Source organism: Drosophila serrata, unplaced genomic scaffold (genome assembly GCF_035046125.1).
Source record: "Drosophila serrata isolate PLE 108 unplaced genomic scaffold, ASM3504612v1 contig_293, whole genome shotgun sequence".
Taxonomy (NCBI): Eukaryota; Metazoa; Arthropoda; class Insecta; order Diptera; family Drosophilidae; genus Drosophila; species Drosophila serrata.
The window spans coordinates 2,206,504-2,225,778 of NW_028257191.1; the positions used below are offsets into that span (position 1 = coordinate 2,206,504).

At 40.7% G+C, this 19,275-nt stretch overlaps 6 protein-coding genes across 6 annotated transcripts in view; 3 read left to right on the forward strand and 3 right to left on the reverse strand.

The window, feature by feature from the left end:
- Nucleotides 1-3,505: 3,505 nt before the first annotated feature.
- Nucleotides 3,506-5,085, reverse strand: LOC110176017 (uncharacterized). Its single transcript, XM_020942226.2, has 2 exons — nt 4,747-5,085; nt 3,506-4,403 (listed from the first exon to the last, which is right to left on the reverse strand). Exons 1-2 carry the CDS (start codon nt 4,786-4,788, stop codon nt 3,663-3,665), a joined length of 783 nt encoding a protein of 260 aa, XP_020797885.2. The 5' UTR covers nt 4,789-5,085; the 3' UTR covers nt 3,506-3,662.
- A 1,933-nt stretch (nt 5,086-7,018) lies between these two features.
- Nucleotides 7,019-12,651, reverse strand: LOC110175973 (uncharacterized). Its single transcript, XM_020942168.2, has 5 exons — nt 12,424-12,651; nt 10,860-11,000; nt 8,825-9,142; nt 8,325-8,402; nt 7,019-7,845 (listed from the first exon to the last, which is right to left on the reverse strand). Exons 1-5 carry the CDS (start codon nt 12,649-12,651, stop codon nt 7,156-7,158), a joined length of 1,455 nt encoding a protein of 484 aa, XP_020797827.2. The 3' UTR covers nt 7,019-7,155.
- LOC110175974 (uncharacterized) lies at nt 8,419-9,233 on the forward strand. The gene has a single exon (XM_020942169.2). The coding sequence runs from the start codon at nt 8,457-8,459 to the stop codon at nt 9,129-9,131; it is 675 nt and encodes a 224-aa protein (XP_020797828.2). The 5' UTR covers nt 8,419-8,456; the 3' UTR covers nt 9,132-9,233.
- LOC110176102 (uncharacterized) lies at nt 9,395-10,538 on the forward strand. Its single transcript, XM_086836735.1, has one exon. The coding sequence runs from the start codon at nt 10,020-10,022 to the stop codon at nt 10,476-10,478; it is 459 nt and encodes a 152-aa protein (XP_086692861.1). The 5' UTR covers nt 9,395-10,019; the 3' UTR covers nt 10,479-10,538.
- Nucleotides 10,721-11,163, forward strand: LOC147643109 (uncharacterized). The gene is made up of 2 exons (XM_086836736.1): nt 10,721-10,822; nt 10,878-11,163. The coding sequence occupies exons 1-2, from the start codon at nt 10,748-10,750 to the stop codon at nt 11,097-11,099; spliced, it is 297 nt and encodes a 98-aa protein (XP_086692862.1). The 5' UTR covers nt 10,721-10,747; the 3' UTR covers nt 11,100-11,163.
- A 3,465-nt stretch (nt 12,652-16,116) lies between the features above and the next one.
- Nucleotides 16,117-19,275, reverse strand: part of LOC110176018 (uncharacterized) — a 52,504-nt gene continuing 49,345 nt past the window's right edge. The window contains exons 6-7 of the mRNA XM_086836737.1: nt 18,841-19,179; nt 16,117-18,740 (exon numbers count right to left, since the gene is read on the reverse strand). Coding sequence (XP_086692863.1) covers nt 16,967-18,740; nt 18,841-19,179 — 2,113 coding nt within the window. The 3' untranslated portion in view covers nt 16,117-16,966. The remainder of the gene's footprint in view (nt 18,741-18,840; nt 19,180-19,275) is intronic.

Genomic DNA, 19,275 nt, shown 5'->3' on the forward strand with positions numbered 1-19,275 from the left:
TATATATATATCATATAAAATATATATAAATAAAGCTTTCCCAAAACAAACAAAAGAAGCCTACATACAAACTTTACTTCTTGACTTCAAAAAGGAATAATCGAATATATATTAACAAGAATTTTAAACTTTAAGGGTAAGGATTCTCAAGTATAACTGACACGATCATCGGCAAAAAAAGAAGTTGTAAATTTAATACTTTTATCGATAGTAAAAGTTCGATAAAGTTTATCATTAACTTTGAAATATGGAGTTTTGAAATGACAAAAATGTGCATTATTAAATAAATTAATCGATGTTGTTATTATATACTTTTTTTCATTTTCCAATTTAATTTGCTTAATATAATAAATTAAAGATTGATTGTTCACACAAGTACAGTTAACGCTAAAAAGATAGATTTATATATTTTATAAAATATTGATACAGTATCAATATATCCATATTTTCTGTCATCCATAATTAAGGGACTTTGCTGCACTTATTTTCTGATGTTTATCAAAATAAATAGATGCATATTATTCATTGTAAACTTTTCCATTAATTATTGCATGGAAAATCAATGTTATCGATATATAATATTTATTTTACTTGACTTTTTTCCGGTTCAATTGGTTATACATATATATTTATAATACAGGTTTATTGCGGATACAGATTGAGCATTGAAAGATCGATTATATAAGATATCGAGACAGTATTAGTATACCGAGTTTGCGTTAAAAGATCGATTATAAATGATATCGATACAATATTATTACTTATATAAAGACTTTAATGGACTTGATATGTGATCCTATGTGATCCTTTTGTATTTAGACTTATGCAGACAATTTAAATCCCATAAATAGCTGGTATATTTAATATAATATATTTAATCTTATTTTTATGAACTGTAAAATGATCTTCACATCCAATAATGATTCGCACTGTAGTATATGTTGCACCATAAATACTACGAATTGAGACCCACCAAATGGCAAGTGAAAGTGGCAAGGACCCGGAAAAGCAATTTACGTCACATTGGGCATTGGGCATAGCACATGGCCCGAAATAGATGATAACCCGTTTATTTTGGTACTTTTTCCAAAAATACAGCACAGCAATGTGTGGCATCAAAAATGTCAACGAGTCAACGGGAGGCGAGAGTGAAAGTCAGAGTTGGCCAAAGTCTGTTAGCTGAGCCGGGCCAAAGTTTGAGCGATGTGATGACCCCGGGGAAGCGGTATGGCCTTAAGAGCCATCAACAAGGATAACTCTCTCAACGAGGATAACTCCAAGGGGGGACCATAACCACTCAGTTTCATAAACAGTGACGCAAGCGGATGCAAGGTATAAATAAACACTCCTTCACGGGCTTCCCAGAACGTTAATTAAAATGTTATTTTATGTTTCCTTATTTTTTTTTTTTTGGTGACACGAGAATTGCGTCATGTTACTTTGCTAATTAGTGATACCTAATCAAGGAATAAATGAGTTTCGATTGATTGTATTTTCAGTGAATTTATACAATTTCGGTTCGGTTAACCCAAGTTGGTAAGTCAATTGTTTGTTTTTTTGGAAAGGACCTTCGATCAGTGTCCTCTCACTTTGTTTATGGTTTACTGTCGTTGACATTTGACTAACGCAAATTATTCACTCAACTTTCGCTCGTTAATAACTTGTCTGGTGGTCCACATTCGAGCAGTTGTAAATTACCCGACTCTCGGATTTCAGGACCTCATTTTTCGAGGACGAAAACCAGCAGGAGCACGAGACACTCGACGACTGTCATCAGTTTGGCACTTTGGCTGAAAAGTTATTTCCTAATTATGCAGCTAATTAGGAAACTAAACTGAGAGAGAGTGTCTGATGCCGTTTGCTGGTGCAGTATCCTGGCTACAGGTGGCCAGATGGACACTAGTCCTGCCAAAACTGACGCACAGCAAACAGAAAAACCCTGCCCCCAGGGAACTCCACTCCCTCACACTCTCTCTATAGCTTGAGGGGACTTTATTGTTTGCCTTTGTCTCCATCGGCTGCTGCGTCTTTGTTCGGGGGAAATGAACAGGATGTGGTCCTACGCACACTCTCGATAAGGATACACGCAGAGCACACCCACGTGGGCTTATTTAGTAACTGTGTTTACTCTGCTTTCCCCCACATTCTCGGCTAGTTTTCCCCATTTCCATTTCCTTTGCTCCCACTCTCTCGTCTTGTTTGCATTTCTGCGTATTTGTTTGGTCGTCACTAAATTGGAATTTTCCATGCAAAATATGTCGATATGGGATCTCCTCACGATTTCCCTCGACTGAAGCTCCGTTTTCCAATTAATATGAACGGGCCTATAAAGAGGAATGATTGGCAAGCGCATCTCTAATTGAATTAGTTTCGAATGCCCGCCCTCGGAATCCGGATTGTAATCAGCTGGCCCTCTTGGCCACACTTATTGTTTTTCCCCCATTTTCCGGACGGAGCCTTATGATGCCTTGTTTGGCCATTCATGTCCTGCCAAATGGGGCTAAGTCAGCGGGTCGTCCATTGCCGCCTTAATGCAATTCTTGTGTCTTGGCTCGGATTCCTCTTACTGTTTACTTTGGCACGAATGTTGTACAATGTTGCACATGGACTTTGCACCAATGTCCTTGCCAAGGATAGGTCAAAGAAGTCCTCTCTCTACTCTTTTGTTTTATATTATAAGGAAAATATAATAAGGTTTCATAAGCTGCAATTTTAAAGGTTGAAATTAATAAATAATTATAATAATCAAGGATCAAAATGTAGGCAACTATTTCAAGAGCAATAGTGAAACAATATGTTTGCATTTATCAAGAATTAAAGTTTGAAGCTTAATTCACAAAATGAATCCGTTTAAAGTTGATTTAGATCTAAATATATATACAGTAATTAGAAACATCGAAATAAATAAATAAATATGATAATCAAGGATCAAACTGTTGGTAATTAACATATTTTAAGAGCTAAACAATAGCAAAATAATTTATCAAGAATTATGCAATTTACTTGTAACAGTTTAAAGTTTAATTTGAATCCGTTTAAAGATTTTCTAGATCTAGATCTGTATACAGTAATTTGAAACATCGAAATAAATAGATAACTATAATAATCAAGGATCAAAGTGTAGGTAACTATTTTAAGAGCTTAACAATAGCGAAACAGCATTTATTCATAAATAATTATGGAATTTCCTTGTTAAAGTTTGAAGTTTAATTTAAATCCGTTAAAAGTTGATCTAGATCTAGATCTAGAAATTAAAGTTTATAGTTCCTGGTGCTCTTTCCTTGTTTTTGAGAGCTGCAAACCTTCCACACTCTCGATTTTGCAGCAACAAATTCTGAGTGTCGAGTGAAGCACATAATGATCGTTATACAAAATATAATATATGATAAAAATAAAAGAAAATATGAAAAATATTTATATATATATACTGTTGATAAATAGTTCATGCTAATGATTTTGATAGTTAAATTACCCGCCTTGAAACCCATAATTAAAAATCCTTCAATTATCGCTCAAACAATTTATTGCCGTCCTACACATCTTCTAAGCATGTCACAAATAATTTTCCGCAACAAAATAATACAACTATATAAAACCGTAGAACTCAAATGTTATGAAAATATATCAGGGATAAATGCTTGAGACATCTATGGTTATGTTTCCTAGAAGCCGGGACTCAGATCGCCGCTTGGGAAACCCAGGTGAGAACTGTCGGAAGTGGTCGGGAACGAGGGAGTACTGAGCACGGAGGACATGGGCACCGCCATGCCAAAGGTCTGGCGGGTGGTGGGTGCAATCTGGCTGGTGGCAAACTGTTGTGCCACCAACTGTTGCTGCTCCCGGAGCACATCCTGGTGCTGCTGCTGCATGAATCCCATGTGCTGTTGTGTCGAATAGAAGTCACCTGCCCCCAAAACAAGATTTGAGCCGGTTCTTGCAGTTGGTCTGCCTGATCCTGTCGGCTGCAGGCCATTGTTTCCGTACTGATAACGTTGGAAATGGAAGCCATTGGTACGCTGGGGATTCTTTGCTGGTTGCTGCATCTGCTGCTGCAGTCCTTGGAGTTGATCTTGGATAGGTGGAGTAGCCCCGGAGACATCCGGATGGTTGTGATAGAGCTTCTGGAGCAGCTGATGTTGCTGCTGCTCAAACTCTGCCCTCTGGCGCTGATAGTCAAGGAAGGCGGCTTGCATTTGATCCGCATAACTGGGCATATTCATCAGGGCACCATCCACAGCAGGGGAACCGGCTCCAGCTCCTGCTGGTCCTCCGAAACCCGACTGGGAAGCCAGACGAGCCTGCTGCTCCTGCTGCATCCGATTCTGCTCCTGGAGAGCGGGTATCAAATGGTCGGACTTTATCCTGGCTAAGCCTTGCGGTGGCGAAAGTCGGTAGGGATGGTACTGCAAAGCATAAATAAATATATTACTTATAGTATATTATTAAATAACTCTGAAAAGATGGTAGTTTTAACCATCGAAGTGGTTACTTTCCAAACAAGCTCTGTGCATGTGATTATAGAACTTCTAGAATGTATTATAATCGTTTATCGTATACCATATCATAGTAGGCCTTTAATTTAAAGTAATTTTTAGAAGAATTCCACAAAATATAAACCCACACGTACAGAAAAACTATAGAAAACCAAGGATTATATAGCTTTTTAAGCTCTCACTGTAGCTACCTTCGGGCTTTTATAACCAAGATCCTTGGTTTATAACCAAAAGAAACCCCTCGAAATCTTACCGATCGACTGACATGATTTCTTCGACCTTTGTTGCCCCTCATTTTCCGCTGCCTTTAGGATTAATTAGACCACAAAGTGATACCACGAAGTGACTTTTGCTGGTAGACGTTATAGGACGGAAACTTGAACGATGGAAACAATGGAACGGCAATAAACTGGTCCGAAAGTGATATTTATATTTTATATTTGGTAGAGCAAAACTGAATTTTCAAATTGAATTTAATTTAAAATTTTTTGTTTCAATTCGAAATCAAAGTCCGAGAACCGAAACGAAGTAAAATGAACCAAAGTGCTATGCCCAACCGAACAGGTAAGACTGACTGAGAAATCTGACCTCACTTCCTACAGCCCCCGTTGACACCTGTCATTCCATAAGTTTTTTCCAAAGTCTGCTGCGATCTGAGACCTTTGGATTTGGCTACATTTTGGGGTTAATAGAGATTGGAGCTTAAGGGTTTTGTAAGTAATGTTTGCATGAGTTGCAAGGCCACTTTGTAGACACCTAGATTTTCAATAGAGTCCCTGCCACAAGGACCAACTCATGCATCTACTTCAATATATCCTGTTTTTAAACTAAACTTGTAACCATATCCTGTATTTAAGCTTTAAATTACATAGATTAAGGCTAAGCCCCAATTAATTCTTAACCTTTCTGCTTGAATGTACATATTCATATATTGCAGTGACATACTATGCTGATATATCTCAAGAAATTCTTAAATATATCCCTTTAAAAAGAGCTACTAAACACCTTAAATAAGTTAGAAAATCAAAAGTATATAGATCATTTTAGAACAAAAAAAAAGGATTCCATTCTCAAACACATATAGATAATCCTCAATGTCATAAATAGAATTGGTAATGGACTTACTTCATTTAAAACTTCTTATAGATATTTTATTTAAATTTCCGAATTCTTTTGTTTCCGGTTGTTGTATGCCTGATATTTTCTTTGATTCTTGTTTTGGGTGAATATTATTTAAATAAGATATGCATAGTCTTTTCAGGCAATCCCACTTTATTTTAACATATCAAATAAAATTTACAAAACAGTGAATCCAGTGCCTTTTCGTATTCCAGCTAGTAGTTAGTGGAAAATGGTAACTTTGAGGGATAATTTGTTTTCTCAGCATTTTCAATTACGCGATCAGGGGACTCAGTTTCAACAAGAAACAAACTATACAAAAAATTATAAAGTTAAGAAAAAACCAACGATTATAACCACATTCTAGACTTGTTCGTAATGAAAAAATAAAATTTTGTTTTTGTTATTGTGTGTGCGATGTGTGCTTTTCTTCCAGTTGAGGAATCAAAAAACCTAACTCAAAATATTCTTTTGAAATAAATGTAATGCATTTTTGGCTTTATAACAAAAGACTTCCAATTCGAGTCCATGATCCATTTGCACATCTGCAGGGATATACAAACTTTGGGGTTTCCAAAGATGAGTTACTTTTCTGTTTTAAAATGGTTTCGATTTGTTAATTCCTCTCAGTGTACACGAGGCGAATGACCTTATAAAAGATTCGATATATTTGTGTTTGCAAACGGGGTACGTTGTGTACTCCAACCTAATCCCATTCTGAGATCTGTATGAGTCGCCAAGGCGATTGTTTCCATTTATTTTTTGTGACAAGAGATACAAAGGGGTTTTGCACGGAGCATGTCCTGGGTTCCATGATCCCCTCTAGGGGGTTCTCGGGCTACGCTCATGCATTTCCATGGATATGTATTAAAACACCCACAACCGAAAATTATTGCTACTATGGATCTATGAGCTGGTAGCTGAAGGTGGGATTGGCAAAAGCTCAGAGATTATAGATTAAAGACTTTAAATAGATTCAATGGCCAGACGGATTTGCTGAAAGCAACATAAGGATATTAAGGGAATGAAAGAGAAATACAAAAGAAATAAATAAATAAGTAACTAGAGATTTATGCCAGAAAGTTAAAATGATACTAAACACGAACTTAGTTTTGAAATAATTAATTCCAATTTAAGATTAATGGTGTAAATAGCACAGTTACACTCCTTACCTAAAATGTAACTCTTGGTACTCTTTTCTTTACGTTTTTGGGAGTGGCAATCCCTGGTTCGACATTGCTTTCTTGAGATTGCAATAACAAGAGACTTAGAGATTGTTGCAACAACATCATAATTAATTGCTGCAACATTTATGGATTGTGGTTTATAGCTCCCTCTCTTTGTAAATACTACCCACTGTTGATTACTTAAATAGATTTAAATAAATCACTATTTCTTGAGATATCGCTTACACAATTTATTGCTGCATTCAACATCTTATACCACAAACAATTTAAACAAACAAAAAAAAAAAAAATAGTAATACTAAACAGAGTTCCAAAAGTACACAAAATCCTAGGGATAAATGCTGGCCACATCCGCATTAGAAGTTATACTTGAGATTGCCACTTGAGAAGCTCACGTGGGAGACATCCGATGAGGGTTGGAAGGTGGGAGCACTGGGCACTGCCATGTTAAGGCTCTGGGGAGTGGTGGACACCGTCTGACTGGTGGCTCCAAACTGTTGCTGCTGCTGCTGGTCACGGAGCAATTCCTGCTGCTGTTGTGTGGCATAGTAGTCACTAGCTCCTACAGCGCGTTGCGGTCCGAATCCTACAGTAGATCCGGTTGATCCTCCAGCCTGCAGGAACTGTGGACGTTGGTAGACAAAGCCATTGGCACCCTGGAGACCCTCTGCTGGCTGTTGCTGCTGCTGAGCGCCAGAGACATCGGGATAGTAATTGTAGAACTTTTGCAGCAACTGTTGCTGCTGCTGCTGTTGCTGTTGCTGCTGCTGCTGTCGCTGCTGTTGCTGGTGCTCAAACTCTACTCGTTGACGCTGGTAGTCAAGGAAGGCGGCTTGCATCTGGTCCGCATAGCTGGTCACTCCGGCACCGGAAACGGAAGCGGCTCCAGTTCCTCCCAGACTTCCGAAGTTGGACTGGGCCAGAAGTGCCTGTTGCTGCTGCAGCAGCTGTTGTTGTTGCTGCTGTTGCAGGTTAAGTTGCTGCTGTTGCAGGTTCAGTTGCTGCTTGCCGCCGCCACGAAGTCTGGTAAGTCGGTACTGGTTGTACTATAAAGCAAACAGGAAATGTATATATTAATATATTTTAATTATAAATTTCACGACATTAGCAATAATAATTACAAAGTATAAATGGTAAATTGTACTGATCTTAGAGATGGGATAAGATAGTGAAGGTAATTGTAGATTTAGTTTAATTGAAATTTAATGAGTGTAAAATTCAAAATGTCTGATTTTCATGTATATAGTATAGTACAATTAATTAACTTTAATTTCATTGCATGGTATCACAAAAAAGTAAAGGTGTGTACATATGTTTTTGATCAGCATCAACAGACAATTCGATCTAGCCTGCGTAAGTTTCTATGCAAGCTAGTCTTGCTAATTAAAAACTATCTAAATGAAACTTTGCAGATAGTGTTCTAACTATTCTCATTAGGGATCGGTTTGAATGACTATATCATATAGCTGCTATGATAATGATAGGTAAATATAGAGGAAATTGAAACCGGAAACCCGCTACTAACTGGCCTCTGGCTCCATCTCCATCTCGGTTCCGATATCGATACAGATCTGGTTTGTTTTGGCATCATCACGCGATGTGGCTTTTAAAAAGGGGTTCGGATTGCTCTGTCCCCTCCAAACAGTCGTTTGTGAGTATGATGGGAGCATTGCTGGGACTGTTGCTGGCTCTGCTGGCTCTGGCCGGGATCATGGCCCGGCCTCAGAGTCCCTTCGATAGCCTCAGTCTGGGCGCCATGAGTCTGGCCGGGAATATCGCAGATGTCGTTCAGAGCGGCGCCGCCTTGAGTCGCGACATGGAAATAGATAACCCCCTGATGTCGGTGCGCTCCAAGACATCGGTGGGTTATGGTGACGCCATGCGACCGTTCCCGGGATCGGATTCCTCCGAAGAGGAGGATCGACGTCGTCGTCGTCGTCGCCGTCGCCGCCGCCGGAGCCTGCACAGCCTGCTGCATCGCTCCAAGCGAGCACCCTGCTTCTGGAAGATGTCCAGCATGGCCACCACACCGGCAACCGGCGACGATGATGTGGAGGCACGTCGCAGGCGAGCGGCACGCAAGCGGGCCGCCAATAATGCCTCCCGTTCCCGCGTTAGTCCCAAGACGAGTGGCAAGAAGAAGCTACAGCGACGACGACGACGCCAGGCGGCATCTGTCCCGAGTCCGGTTGGAGGAATGGGTTCGGAGGCAGGAGTCGGCTTAGGGGATCGCATCAAGGTCATGTGGCTCTCTTTCGTGGACAATGTGACGGATGTGGTGCAACAGACGCGACAGAAGATTTCCGAAGCGGCCAACAGTGCAACGGGTTGAGGATCATTCAACTATATACATATATATTTTTATATACCTTTTTTTTTTGTATTTTAAGTGCAATAAATTTGTGTGCTTTTGGATACCGGAATGGCAATTGAAGCTATGTATATGTTTTCATATAAGGGGAAAATAAGTGGACATCATTGAATATATTATAATAATATATTGATTAATATATAATTTATTTTACCAAACTAATAAGGAAGTTTTAAATAACGTATGAGGGGTATGAGTTCTCTCTTGGCACTACAGTTTTTATTTTAATATAAAAACAAAACCAGGAAAATGTTTAGAAGTTTTTCACATAAACTTCCTCGAAAGGATCACATTTTTGAAAAAAAACGAAGCCTTTTAAATAAATACCAAAGGATATATATTTCTTTGAAAAAAGGTAAATATTTATATATATATTGGAAGCATACAGAAGTCTGATTGATAAACATTTTTAAAATTGTTCAACAAATGCCAGAAAGTATATATAAGAAAGTATATATTAAATAAGTATAATTTGGAGTTTAAATAAGTATCCAATTAAAAGAGGTTTATATAAATATTAAAACAAAATGATTGAAAGCCAAACCTTCAAGTGAATTATAAAGAGTTAATGATATAAAAGTAAACTAGTAGAGAAATACTTATAAACAAGAAGATACCCCTATAAAATTCTTAAATTAAAAGTCAAAGAAATGTTCATTACAATGATTCATTACAATGATAAAAGACCATAAAAAGCCTAAAGATAAATAATAATATATATATAAGGAGTATTCATGATTTCTTCTTGTTACGGAAACAAATATTATATGGACAGGTATAGTAATTACAACAGAGATTGACATCCGTACAGAGTCACTCTCAACCAACACTTCCGGTCCGATGGAATAGATGCATCTGAACATGCTGTCTATGAACATTTCCGTGTCTTTTGACATGGTGTTTTATCTGTCATCCGATTGGAAAACTGCAGTACAAAAGCCTCGTTCCAGACTGGCGACCACATCAGTTGGCCAAATGTCTACCAGAATCGGAAACGGAATTAGCAGGAACTCTGCCTGGATAGTAGTGGCCCTGACTTTGGGTCTGGTGTCCCTGGCCTGGGCTGAAGGCAACTACGAAATGGATTACTCCAATGAGTATGACGATGTGCGACCTCATCTGGTCTATCCGGATGATCCCAGGCTGGACAAGCGCATAGGAGACGCAGCAAGGGAATTTGGCCAGAACATTACCCAGGCCTGGCAGTCAATGGTGGACTCCTTCAAGAACTATTTCGAGGAGTTGAAGAACCTATTCAGTGAACCCACCGATCCCAATGCGGCTAATGAGGTCTTTTCAGCGCACTAACTTTGTTTGTTTTCATTTCAAAAACAAAACCAAAATATATAATGATAATAATATATAGAATTTCATTTGCAATTAATGGGAATAATGGTAATTTTAATAAGCTTAGCTTGGAGTTTGCATGCCAAGCGGTCATTTTGAACCAGATCTGCGATCTAATAAACAAGTTAATCTCTAGATTATATCTCAGATTTGTCACATGCACATCTGACCAACTTATAAGCCCGTTTTAAAGCTCAGTCAGAGACAGTTAAGTTTGTTGGCTTAAAAGGATGACTTCGTCTGTTTTGACCCTAGGTTGCCTGCTCCTTTTGGCCACCTGTTGTGCCTCCTTGCCTTGGCCACAGGTAAGAGACTGTGATAGATAGTAAAAGATCCTAATACCAATCCTCTGACACACAGGACATCGGCACTGGTATAATGCTGGCGGCGGGTCAGTTGCAACAACTGGCAGAGACTGGTGGAGGACTCAAACACGAGCAGAGTGGCGAGATCCTGGGCCAGCGGATATCCGGAGGATTTAATCTGGGCATTGGTGAAGCCATGTCCCAGGTGCCCATGGGACGCAGGCGCCGATCAAACGAACTAATTCAAAAACTAAGCTCTAGGCTGTACATGATCTGACATAAATGGTAAAATTTATGTGTAACTAATCAGATAACATATAAAAACCACAATGAATATTGAACCTTGTTAAATGTTTTGTATCTGAAACTATTGAATATTCAGGGCTTGAAAGATCGACTTTAAAGATTTTAGTGTAAAGAAATATCTAAGAACTAGTGGGGCTTTTATTATTATTAATCATTAGAATTATGTTACTTTAAAACAGTGGTGCCTAGAGTCCTGACTAGTGAGCAGAAAAGAGCCTTGAAAATTACCCTATTAAAGTGTCTCCATTTTTTCAAAATTGCATATTTTCTGGCTGAACGCAATTTATTGTAGATTCATTGCTTAATATAAACTTACTTTCAGGCAAAACTATAATCTGCTTACTAAAGTTATTGATAAATTGGTAAAATAAAAGGTTATAATAATACAATAGTATGCATAATGCTTAAAATCGAAGCTTTTTTTTGAGGTGTTAGGCACTTGTTGAATCTATTGTTCTAAAAACGAAGCAGTTTTTGGATTTTGTACTGCAAATATCAATATTAGAGCCTTGGTATTGCTAACAATAAAAACACCAACAAAAAACACCAAAAAAACACCAACAACAACACCAACAACAACACCTACAAAAACGCTAATAGCAACACCAAAACCAACGCTAAGAATAACAACAATACCAATAGCTACACAACTTTTCCCAACAACAATTTTCTTTTTTAATTCCCCCAAAACCATTGACTAATTTGTTCCCTTTTTCATTTTTTTTAAAGAGGCAAATAAAGATGATAGATATGGCTAGATCGACCGCTCAAATATATATATACATATGTATATACTCAAATTCTTAACTAAAATAATAAAACCCATCAAAGAGTTTTTGTACCCTAAATAAAACAATATTACTTAACAATGAAATCTTAATAATTTAGTAGGAAAATTATATATATTGTTGTATATACATATAGTATATATATGATATACATATAGTATATATATGATATACATATAGTATATATAGCAGAAAATTTAAAATAAGGAGATATTCCCTTGAGATTTGTCAACTTCAATTAAATACAAGTTGGAAATTATAAAGTCACAGCAGCTAAGCTAAGTCTAGGGTTTTAATAGAGATATTTTTATGTCATCATAGACTAGATATATCATCTATATAGATATCTAGATCTTCATTCTGAAATCTATTTGAGGAGTATAGCAAAGCAAGAGCCAAGCCCAAACCTTATGTAAATATTCCTTCACTCACCAGTTGATCCTGTTGTTGCTGCTGTTGCAGAGCTTGCTGCTGTTGCAACAGAGCTTGTTGCTGCTGTTGCTGCTGTTGCTGCTGCTGCTGTTGCAATAGAGCCTGGTCCTGCTGCGGCTGCTCTGCCTCCTGTGGCTGCGTCCTGGCACCTCCATAATACCGGGTGAAGGTCTGCTGCAAACCGGGAGCCTTCAGGCTAAACGAGTTCGTGTTGCTGTCCGTGTGGATGGACAGCTGCGCCCCACAGATATCCTGCTGGCTGGCCAGCACCAAGGCAGCCATCGTCAAGGCCACGGCAAGCATATTTCTTAATTTCTTTTGTATTTTGTTTAAGGAACTAAAAACTGAACTGAAAGCGGTGGTAACTTAGGGACCGTGTCGGTTGGCGTCTCCCGTGGCTACTTATTGCCTCAAAAGTCGTTGGTCAACTGTGCAGCGCAGGCCGATTGTCAGCTGGTTTTATACACAACTTACCTGGGGCTGCTCCATTGTTTAAGTTGTATAATTGTTAATTTTTGCAAAAAATATTCACTATACCATATACCAATCCTTTGCAGTAAAGGTGAAAAGCGAAAAGTCTAAGAATTCAAAGAGTTTAAATCTTTATCTTCAAGTTAGCTTTGCATTTACTTCCTCTGTTAAATCAATCTTGTGTCAGAATTGTACATTTCTTTACATTTTAAAGATCTTTAATGGATTCTCATCTGTTTCCGCCATTATTTTGCATTATTTTCATTCTTATAGTACACCATAATTGTATTTTTATTTAAATTTTTTTGTGACTTTGTTTTGTTTGTTGGCCTTTCGGTGTATAACTTTCTTTAAACTTTTCCATCGCAATGGTGAAATGCGTGCGGAATATGGAATAAGGTTATAAGCAATAATAACAATAACAGCCATTCGCTGAAAAGCAGAAGTAAACACGAAAAGGCACAGGAGGGTGACATGCAGATGGGGTTGGGGGCAGGGAGGGAGTTGGCAATTCCGATTCCAATTCAAATTGAATATGCTCTTTGGCACTTACATAACAATCCCTCCCCCGCTGAGGGATCCCCGTGGCAATGCCAGAAACTAAACATAAACACCGGCATAAAACGTTGTTTATAGGAACGTGAGGGGAATCCCCAAGAAGGCTTTACCCTCCCCCGCGCCAAGCGTGCACTGCGAGGAAAGTTGATATAAAAGACAGGCATAAATTAAATGATACTCATTGAGATATAATACTTACTTACTTTTAATGATGATAACCATTTTCTTGCCGTGTAAATGTTGCAAAAAAGAAAACTGTTCCATTTCCGGCAGCGGGGTTAAGGCCAACTGTGGCTACTGCCAGAAATTGGCTCAATTGGAATGCAGTTTTGATGGCGATTTGGCCGGCCCAATGATTATGAAAGCCATGAAGACACAGAGACGTTGTTAGTGTAATGGCAGCTTAAGCGCTCTTACCTTACCTGCGTATACGTGATACGTATACGTGATCATCATAAATTTATTTAGCGCGGCATTTCATTACGCTCCTCATGTAATTGAAAGCGCAACCGAAAGTTGTATTTGCCGGTGTGTCCAATGGTTGGCTTAAGTGACCCAAAGAGGGGGTTTCTGCTAATGCCTAATGCTCTCTTTTGGGCAATCCCCATAACTTCTTCTAAACAGCCTTGGGTCCGTCATGGGGATGCATTCCTTCTATAGCTTCTCTAGGAAAGGCAATTGTTGGTCTTCGAAGGGGGGAATATTCTCTGAGGCAGCTGTTATGATTTTTGGTTAATTTTTAAGGGGAAAATAAAAGGTTATTCCATAAATATACTATTGTTTGAATTGGGATCATTCTCTGCGGGAGCTCTTATGGTTTTGGGTATATGTTTTGGGGGAGAACAAAAGATTCTTCTATGCAAATACTAATATTAATATTTATACACAAACTAAGTCTTCGAAGGGGGGAACATTCTCTGTGGGATTTCTTATGATTTTTGGTATATTTTTTAAGGGAAAATAGAGGGTTCTTCTAATGTTTATGCTCCCACGAACTAAGGCTTTGAAGGGGTATCATTCTTTGAGGGAGCTCTTTTGATTTTGGGCATATGTTTTGGGGTAGAATAAAAGGTTATTCTATGTAAATACTAATATTTATGCTCCTACGAAATAAGTTTTCGAAGGGAGTTCATTCTCTGCAGGAGCTTTTATGATTTTTGGTATATTTTTTAAGGGAAAATAGAAGGTTCTTTTAATGCTTATGCTCCTACGAACTATGGCATTGAAGGGAGATCATTTTCTGAGGGAGCTTTTATGATTTTTGGTTAATTTTTAAGGGGAAAATAAAAGGTTATTCTATGTAAATACTAATAGGTTATTAGGTTAGAAGGTTCTTCTAATGTTTATGCTCCTAAGAACTAAGTTTTCGAGGGGGGGAATCCTTCTCTGTGGAAGCTCTTATAATTTTGGGTATATTTTTTAAGGGAAAATAAAAGGTTATTTTATAAAAATCCTAATACTTATACTTATACGAACTAAGGCTTTGAAGAGGGATTATTCTCTGAGGGAGCTCTTTTGATTTTTGGTATGTTTTTTAAGTCAAAATAAAAGGTTTTTCTATGCAAATGCTTATATTTATACTCCTATTAACTTAACCTTCTAATCATTTTATGTATTTCAACTTTAAATAGAGAACTTGCCACGCCCCTGTTTTTTCAATAGATTCCTATGTATCCGCCTCTTCCCCTCAACATTTCCGCGCGTGTTTTCTCCATTAAAGTTGACTTTTCCAAATGAAATGCTTGTCGTTTTACGATTATCCTGCTGCTCCCTCTCTATAAGCCATCAAAATAAACAGCACAAATTATGCACAAAAAAAAGGACATAAGAAATGGGCAACAAAGGCTGGGGGGATGCAGGAGATGAGCCCAAATGGAGACAAACTGGATGTGGGACTCGCATTGGGAAGCCAAGTAAATCTAGCCAGCTGCTAAATAACGGCACTTAATCATTTTACTGGGTCAGGTCACGGGTCACGGGTCGCGGGCCACGGGTCACGGGGGTCACGGGGGTCACGAGGAACCGAAACCGAATCCGTATCCGTATCCGAATCCGAGAAGCTGCGAGCTGTGCTGTGTTTTCGGGGCTGTTAAACCCCGCGCTGAACTTTTGAACTCGCTCACTGACCCTATTCCTTTTCGGCCACCACCCCCGGGGGATTCCCCCCCCAGGCTCCATGTCCCCAATGCTCTCTCCCCAGGCGCTCGCATTTATAGCGCTGCGAATTATTTTCCGGCCTCGCCCTGCATTTTGCACGGATTTTATCGAGGTGCTTCGCCCTGGGACTTGGTGACTTGGCCAACAAACCAACCAACCAACCAACCAACCCATTTCTTTTTGGCCAGAAATAAAACGCGTCGTGGTGGTAGTGAATGAGCCTGCACTGCAGGCAGAGATTCGCTTGCTTTTTTTGTGTGTTCAACTCACATAAAATTTGTTTTTATTAGTTTTCGCTCACACCAAACATTGCCACAATCCGCAATCCCCAATTCCACAACAAACGGGCACAGAAAAAATTAACTTATGCTATATACACACACACACACACACGCACACATGTACTATATATATAGTAGATATAGTAAATAGTATATATTTTATAGCTGATATTTTAACAAAATCTTCGTGTCTTTCTGTGGTGTGTGTGGGCGCAATTCTTTGGGGCTCAGAAGAATTGCTCTCTGTCTTAAGAGCTACAACTTGGTTTGTTTTATGCTTTGCCTGGTATTTTTAAAGGTATTTTTCTTGGTATTTTCATGGTATTTATTGGTATTTCTTGTATTTGATTTAACATTCAATAAACTTTGCATTTGATTTGTTAATATTTAATAATATGTCTTAGCATATGTGTAGTGTATACATTTATATGTTTTCATATCGCATACATATAACCATATATATGTAATGTATGTATGATGCAGCTTTGGAAAAGTTTCAACTTTAAAAAAGACTAGCTTGCCCTGTGACAAATTTAGTTTAGCAAACATTTAAAAGACAATATATATGTATATATACTATCGGTATATATATGTATGTATGTATAATCCCCAGATATATCCGGGATTATGTTCGTTCCTTGGCACAATCTTCTTTCGAGCTGCTTTTAGCTCTACAAAATCTTCTTCTCCAGCCCCGATCTGTGTGGGGACTGATCACTGATCATTAATTAAACAACCAGTTGGTTCAATTAATCCCATAACTAGCTTTGTGAATTACTTTACTTTGTTACTTTTGGATTTGGGCAAGGACGTTATAGAGAATATCCTTAGAGAGAAGAGAATCCTTATACCCTCTTTGATTTAGTTGTATTTTCATATACTTTGTGTTCCTCGCCTTGCCTGCATCCTGTGCCACCCATTTGGCCACTAATGCTATTTAAATCCTCAGTTCCCAAGTTCTATATCCTTACAAAAAAAAAAAAACTAGACAAACAACACATCCAGCTGCAAAATCCTGGGAGTCCTGTGTGTCCTGAAAAACTGCTTCTGCCCTCAACAAACAACATGCTAAAGCTTTTCGTTTCCTTCTCTCCCTTTCTCTACCTGGATCTCTAGAGATCTCTTGAGATATATCTTCTATATAAACCCACTTACAGCTCCGCAAATATGTTCTCCCTGAAGTCCAGCTCCGGATGCGCCGAGTGCGAGGACGAGCCATGACCGTAGTCATAGTCCCGCGATGATGACTTCATCGAACTCCGTCCGGATACGCCCGAGCCGGAGCTGAAGCTGGCATTGCGTGGACTACTCCGCCGCATCCTGCCCTCGATCACGGCCATCTTGTTCAGCGGCTGCGTTGGATCCAGCTCGCAGAAGGCGCCGGCAATGAGATCGGTGCCATTCAGCGAGTTGAAGCTGTCCCGCTTGGAGCCACGTCCAATTCCTGCACCCATGCCGCCATGCTGGCCATGATGATGGCCGGTGCCCACACGGCCGTGACTATGATGGCCGGATCCAGAGCCGGAGCTCTTGCGGCTCAAGCGGCTACGACTGTACTGATACTGATAGGCGGGCGGAGCAACTGCAGCAGCCGCAGCGGCAGCGGCAGCGGCGGCGGATGTAGCGGAGCTCGGAGGCAGATTCTGTGCCCCACCAGGAGTGTAGCTATCGTAAAAATCCGGTGGCACCACTTCCTCCTCCTCCAGTTCCTCCAGATGCTGCTGGCGCAACACCTCCTCCTCGGGAAGTACAGAGCCAGGAGGCTCCAGTGTCGAGCACAGACTGTACTCCGTGGACAGGGACTGGGACTGTGAGAGGCTGCTCAAAGGATCACTGCCGGGCATGACCAGGGCCAGACCCGTTCCAAGTCCAGCTCCAGCTGCCTCACCCCGCTTACCTTTGGGCGAACGCTGAGCGTAGAGCTTCTCAATGTCCGGCAATTGGCGACCAACGCCACCACGAAGCTTTTCCCGCTCCCGCTCACGTTGCAGCATCTCCTGGATATCCATGCTGCGCTCCCGCTCCAGCTGGTCCATGATCTCCAGATCCCGGTCCAGGGTGCTCGACGAGAAGGTGCTGCTGCTGCACTCACTGAAGGAGACGTCCTTATGTCGCAACAACTGTCCCGCTCCCGAGCCCGATCCCGGCCAGCGTTGTGGCGGCACCATCATGCTGCTCACCACGGAGCTCTCCTCGCCATCGCCATAGTTGCTGGTGCTGCTGTCATCCGGGATGAGGACATTGCCCGTGGCACTGCCATTACCATTGCAATATGTGGAGGCGGTGACATTGGACAAACCATCTGCGGCAGCGGCGGCGGATAGCTTGTTGCCATGTGGACGCTGTCCAGGATTGTTGCGACTCCGGTGGTTGTTGCTGCTGCTGCTGCTGCTCACTGCCTGCTTGCGGTGTCCATGGCCGTGTGTGGTGCTACTGGTGGTAGTGGTGCCACCGCCTCCATGGCCTCCATCCGAGATGATGTTGATTTTGACATCGTGCTTCTTGCCGCGCACATCTTTGCCCAGATTGTTGACCACACCGGCATCGCCTGCTCCACGTCCTCCTGCCCTTTGCCGCTCTCTTTCCCTATCCCTGTCCCTTTCCCTATCCCTATCTCTGTCCCTCTCCCTTTCCCTGTCCCTGTCCCGATCCTTGCCCTGTCGATAGGGTGCTCCACTGTAGCGATCGCCGCCCGAGGAGGAGGAGCCATGTCCCTGCTGCCTCTCCCGCTCGTAACGCACCTTGGGGGCATGCTTCTGGCCGTGCTCACTGGAGGCGGCATGGTGGACACTGGTCGTATTGGAGGCCTCATCCTTCTCTATGGAATCCTCGCGAGAACCGCCAGTGGCATCACTTCGTCGCTGCGTCTTTTGTTTCCTCTTCGATGAGAGCCGGAAGTAGCCCCTTAGACGCTCTTGCTCATCTCTGCCAAAAAATAAAAACAAAGAACAACAAAGGCGATAAAGGAAGGTAAGACCTTGATGGTCCTTAGAGTTAAGGATTCGATCTTCCAATCTATCCTCACCTGGGCAATATCTGCGAGGCATAGATGCAAGGAAATATGACGGTGGGCAGGAAGGCCACCCAAACGAACATCAGGTAAGTGAAATCAAAGTGCTTCATGTTCTCGTAGGTCTCCTCCAGCGAGAGACGGGCAAATCGCAGGATCATCAAAGGACACATGCACACCACCTGAGTGGCGGCCATGCTCCCAAAATTACGCTGCTTTCGCTTCTCCCGATGGACATCCAATTCGGCGCTGTAGAGATCATAGGAACGGGATGAGCTTCCTCCACCATTGCTCAGACCGGCAACACCACCGCCACTCAACTGCCGCGGCTCCACCGAAGATGTGGATGAGTTCCTGTCAAGGCGGAGAGGTAAGGATAAGTTTCTCCAACCCGATAAAGTGGAAGTGTAACTCAAGAAATTCGAACTCGTTAAAGAAGTGTGCCTCCAG

Coding starts and splice junctions, on each gene's coding strand:
- LOC110175973 (XM_020942168.2), bottom strand. CDS start 12,651: ATGCTTGCCGTGGCCTTGACGATGGCTGCCTTGGTGCTGGCCAGCCAG. Junction 11,001..12,423: donor TGCAACAGCAGCAGCAGCAA/CAGCAGCAACAG, acceptor ACCAATGCCCAG/ATTAAATCCTCCGGATATCC. Junction 8,403..8,824: donor CGTCGCCGGTTGCCGGTGTG/GTGGCCATGCTG, acceptor CCTTTTTAAAAG/CCACATCGCGTGATGATGCC.
- LOC110176102 (XM_086836735.1), top strand. CDS start 10,020: ATGCATCTGAACATGCTGTCTATGAACATTTCCGTGTCTTTTGACATG.
- LOC110176017 (XM_020942226.2), bottom strand. CDS start 4,788: ATGAGGGGCAACAAAGGTCGAAGAAATCATGTCAGTCGATCG. Junction 4,404..4,746: donor GAAATCATGTCAGTCGATCG/GTAAGATTTCGA, acceptor TATGCTTTGCAG/TACCATCCCTACCGACTTTC.
- LOC110175974 (XM_020942169.2), top strand. CDS start 8,457: ATGATGGGAGCATTGCTGGGACTGTTGCTGGCTCTGCTGGCTCTGGCC.
- LOC147643109 (XM_086836736.1), top strand. CDS start 10,748: ATGACTTCGTCTGTTTTGACCCTAGGTTGCCTGCTCCTTTTGGCCACC. Junction 10,823..10,877: donor CCTCCTTGCCTTGGCCACAG/GTAAGAGACTGT, acceptor TCTGACACACAG/GACATCGGCACTGGTATAAT.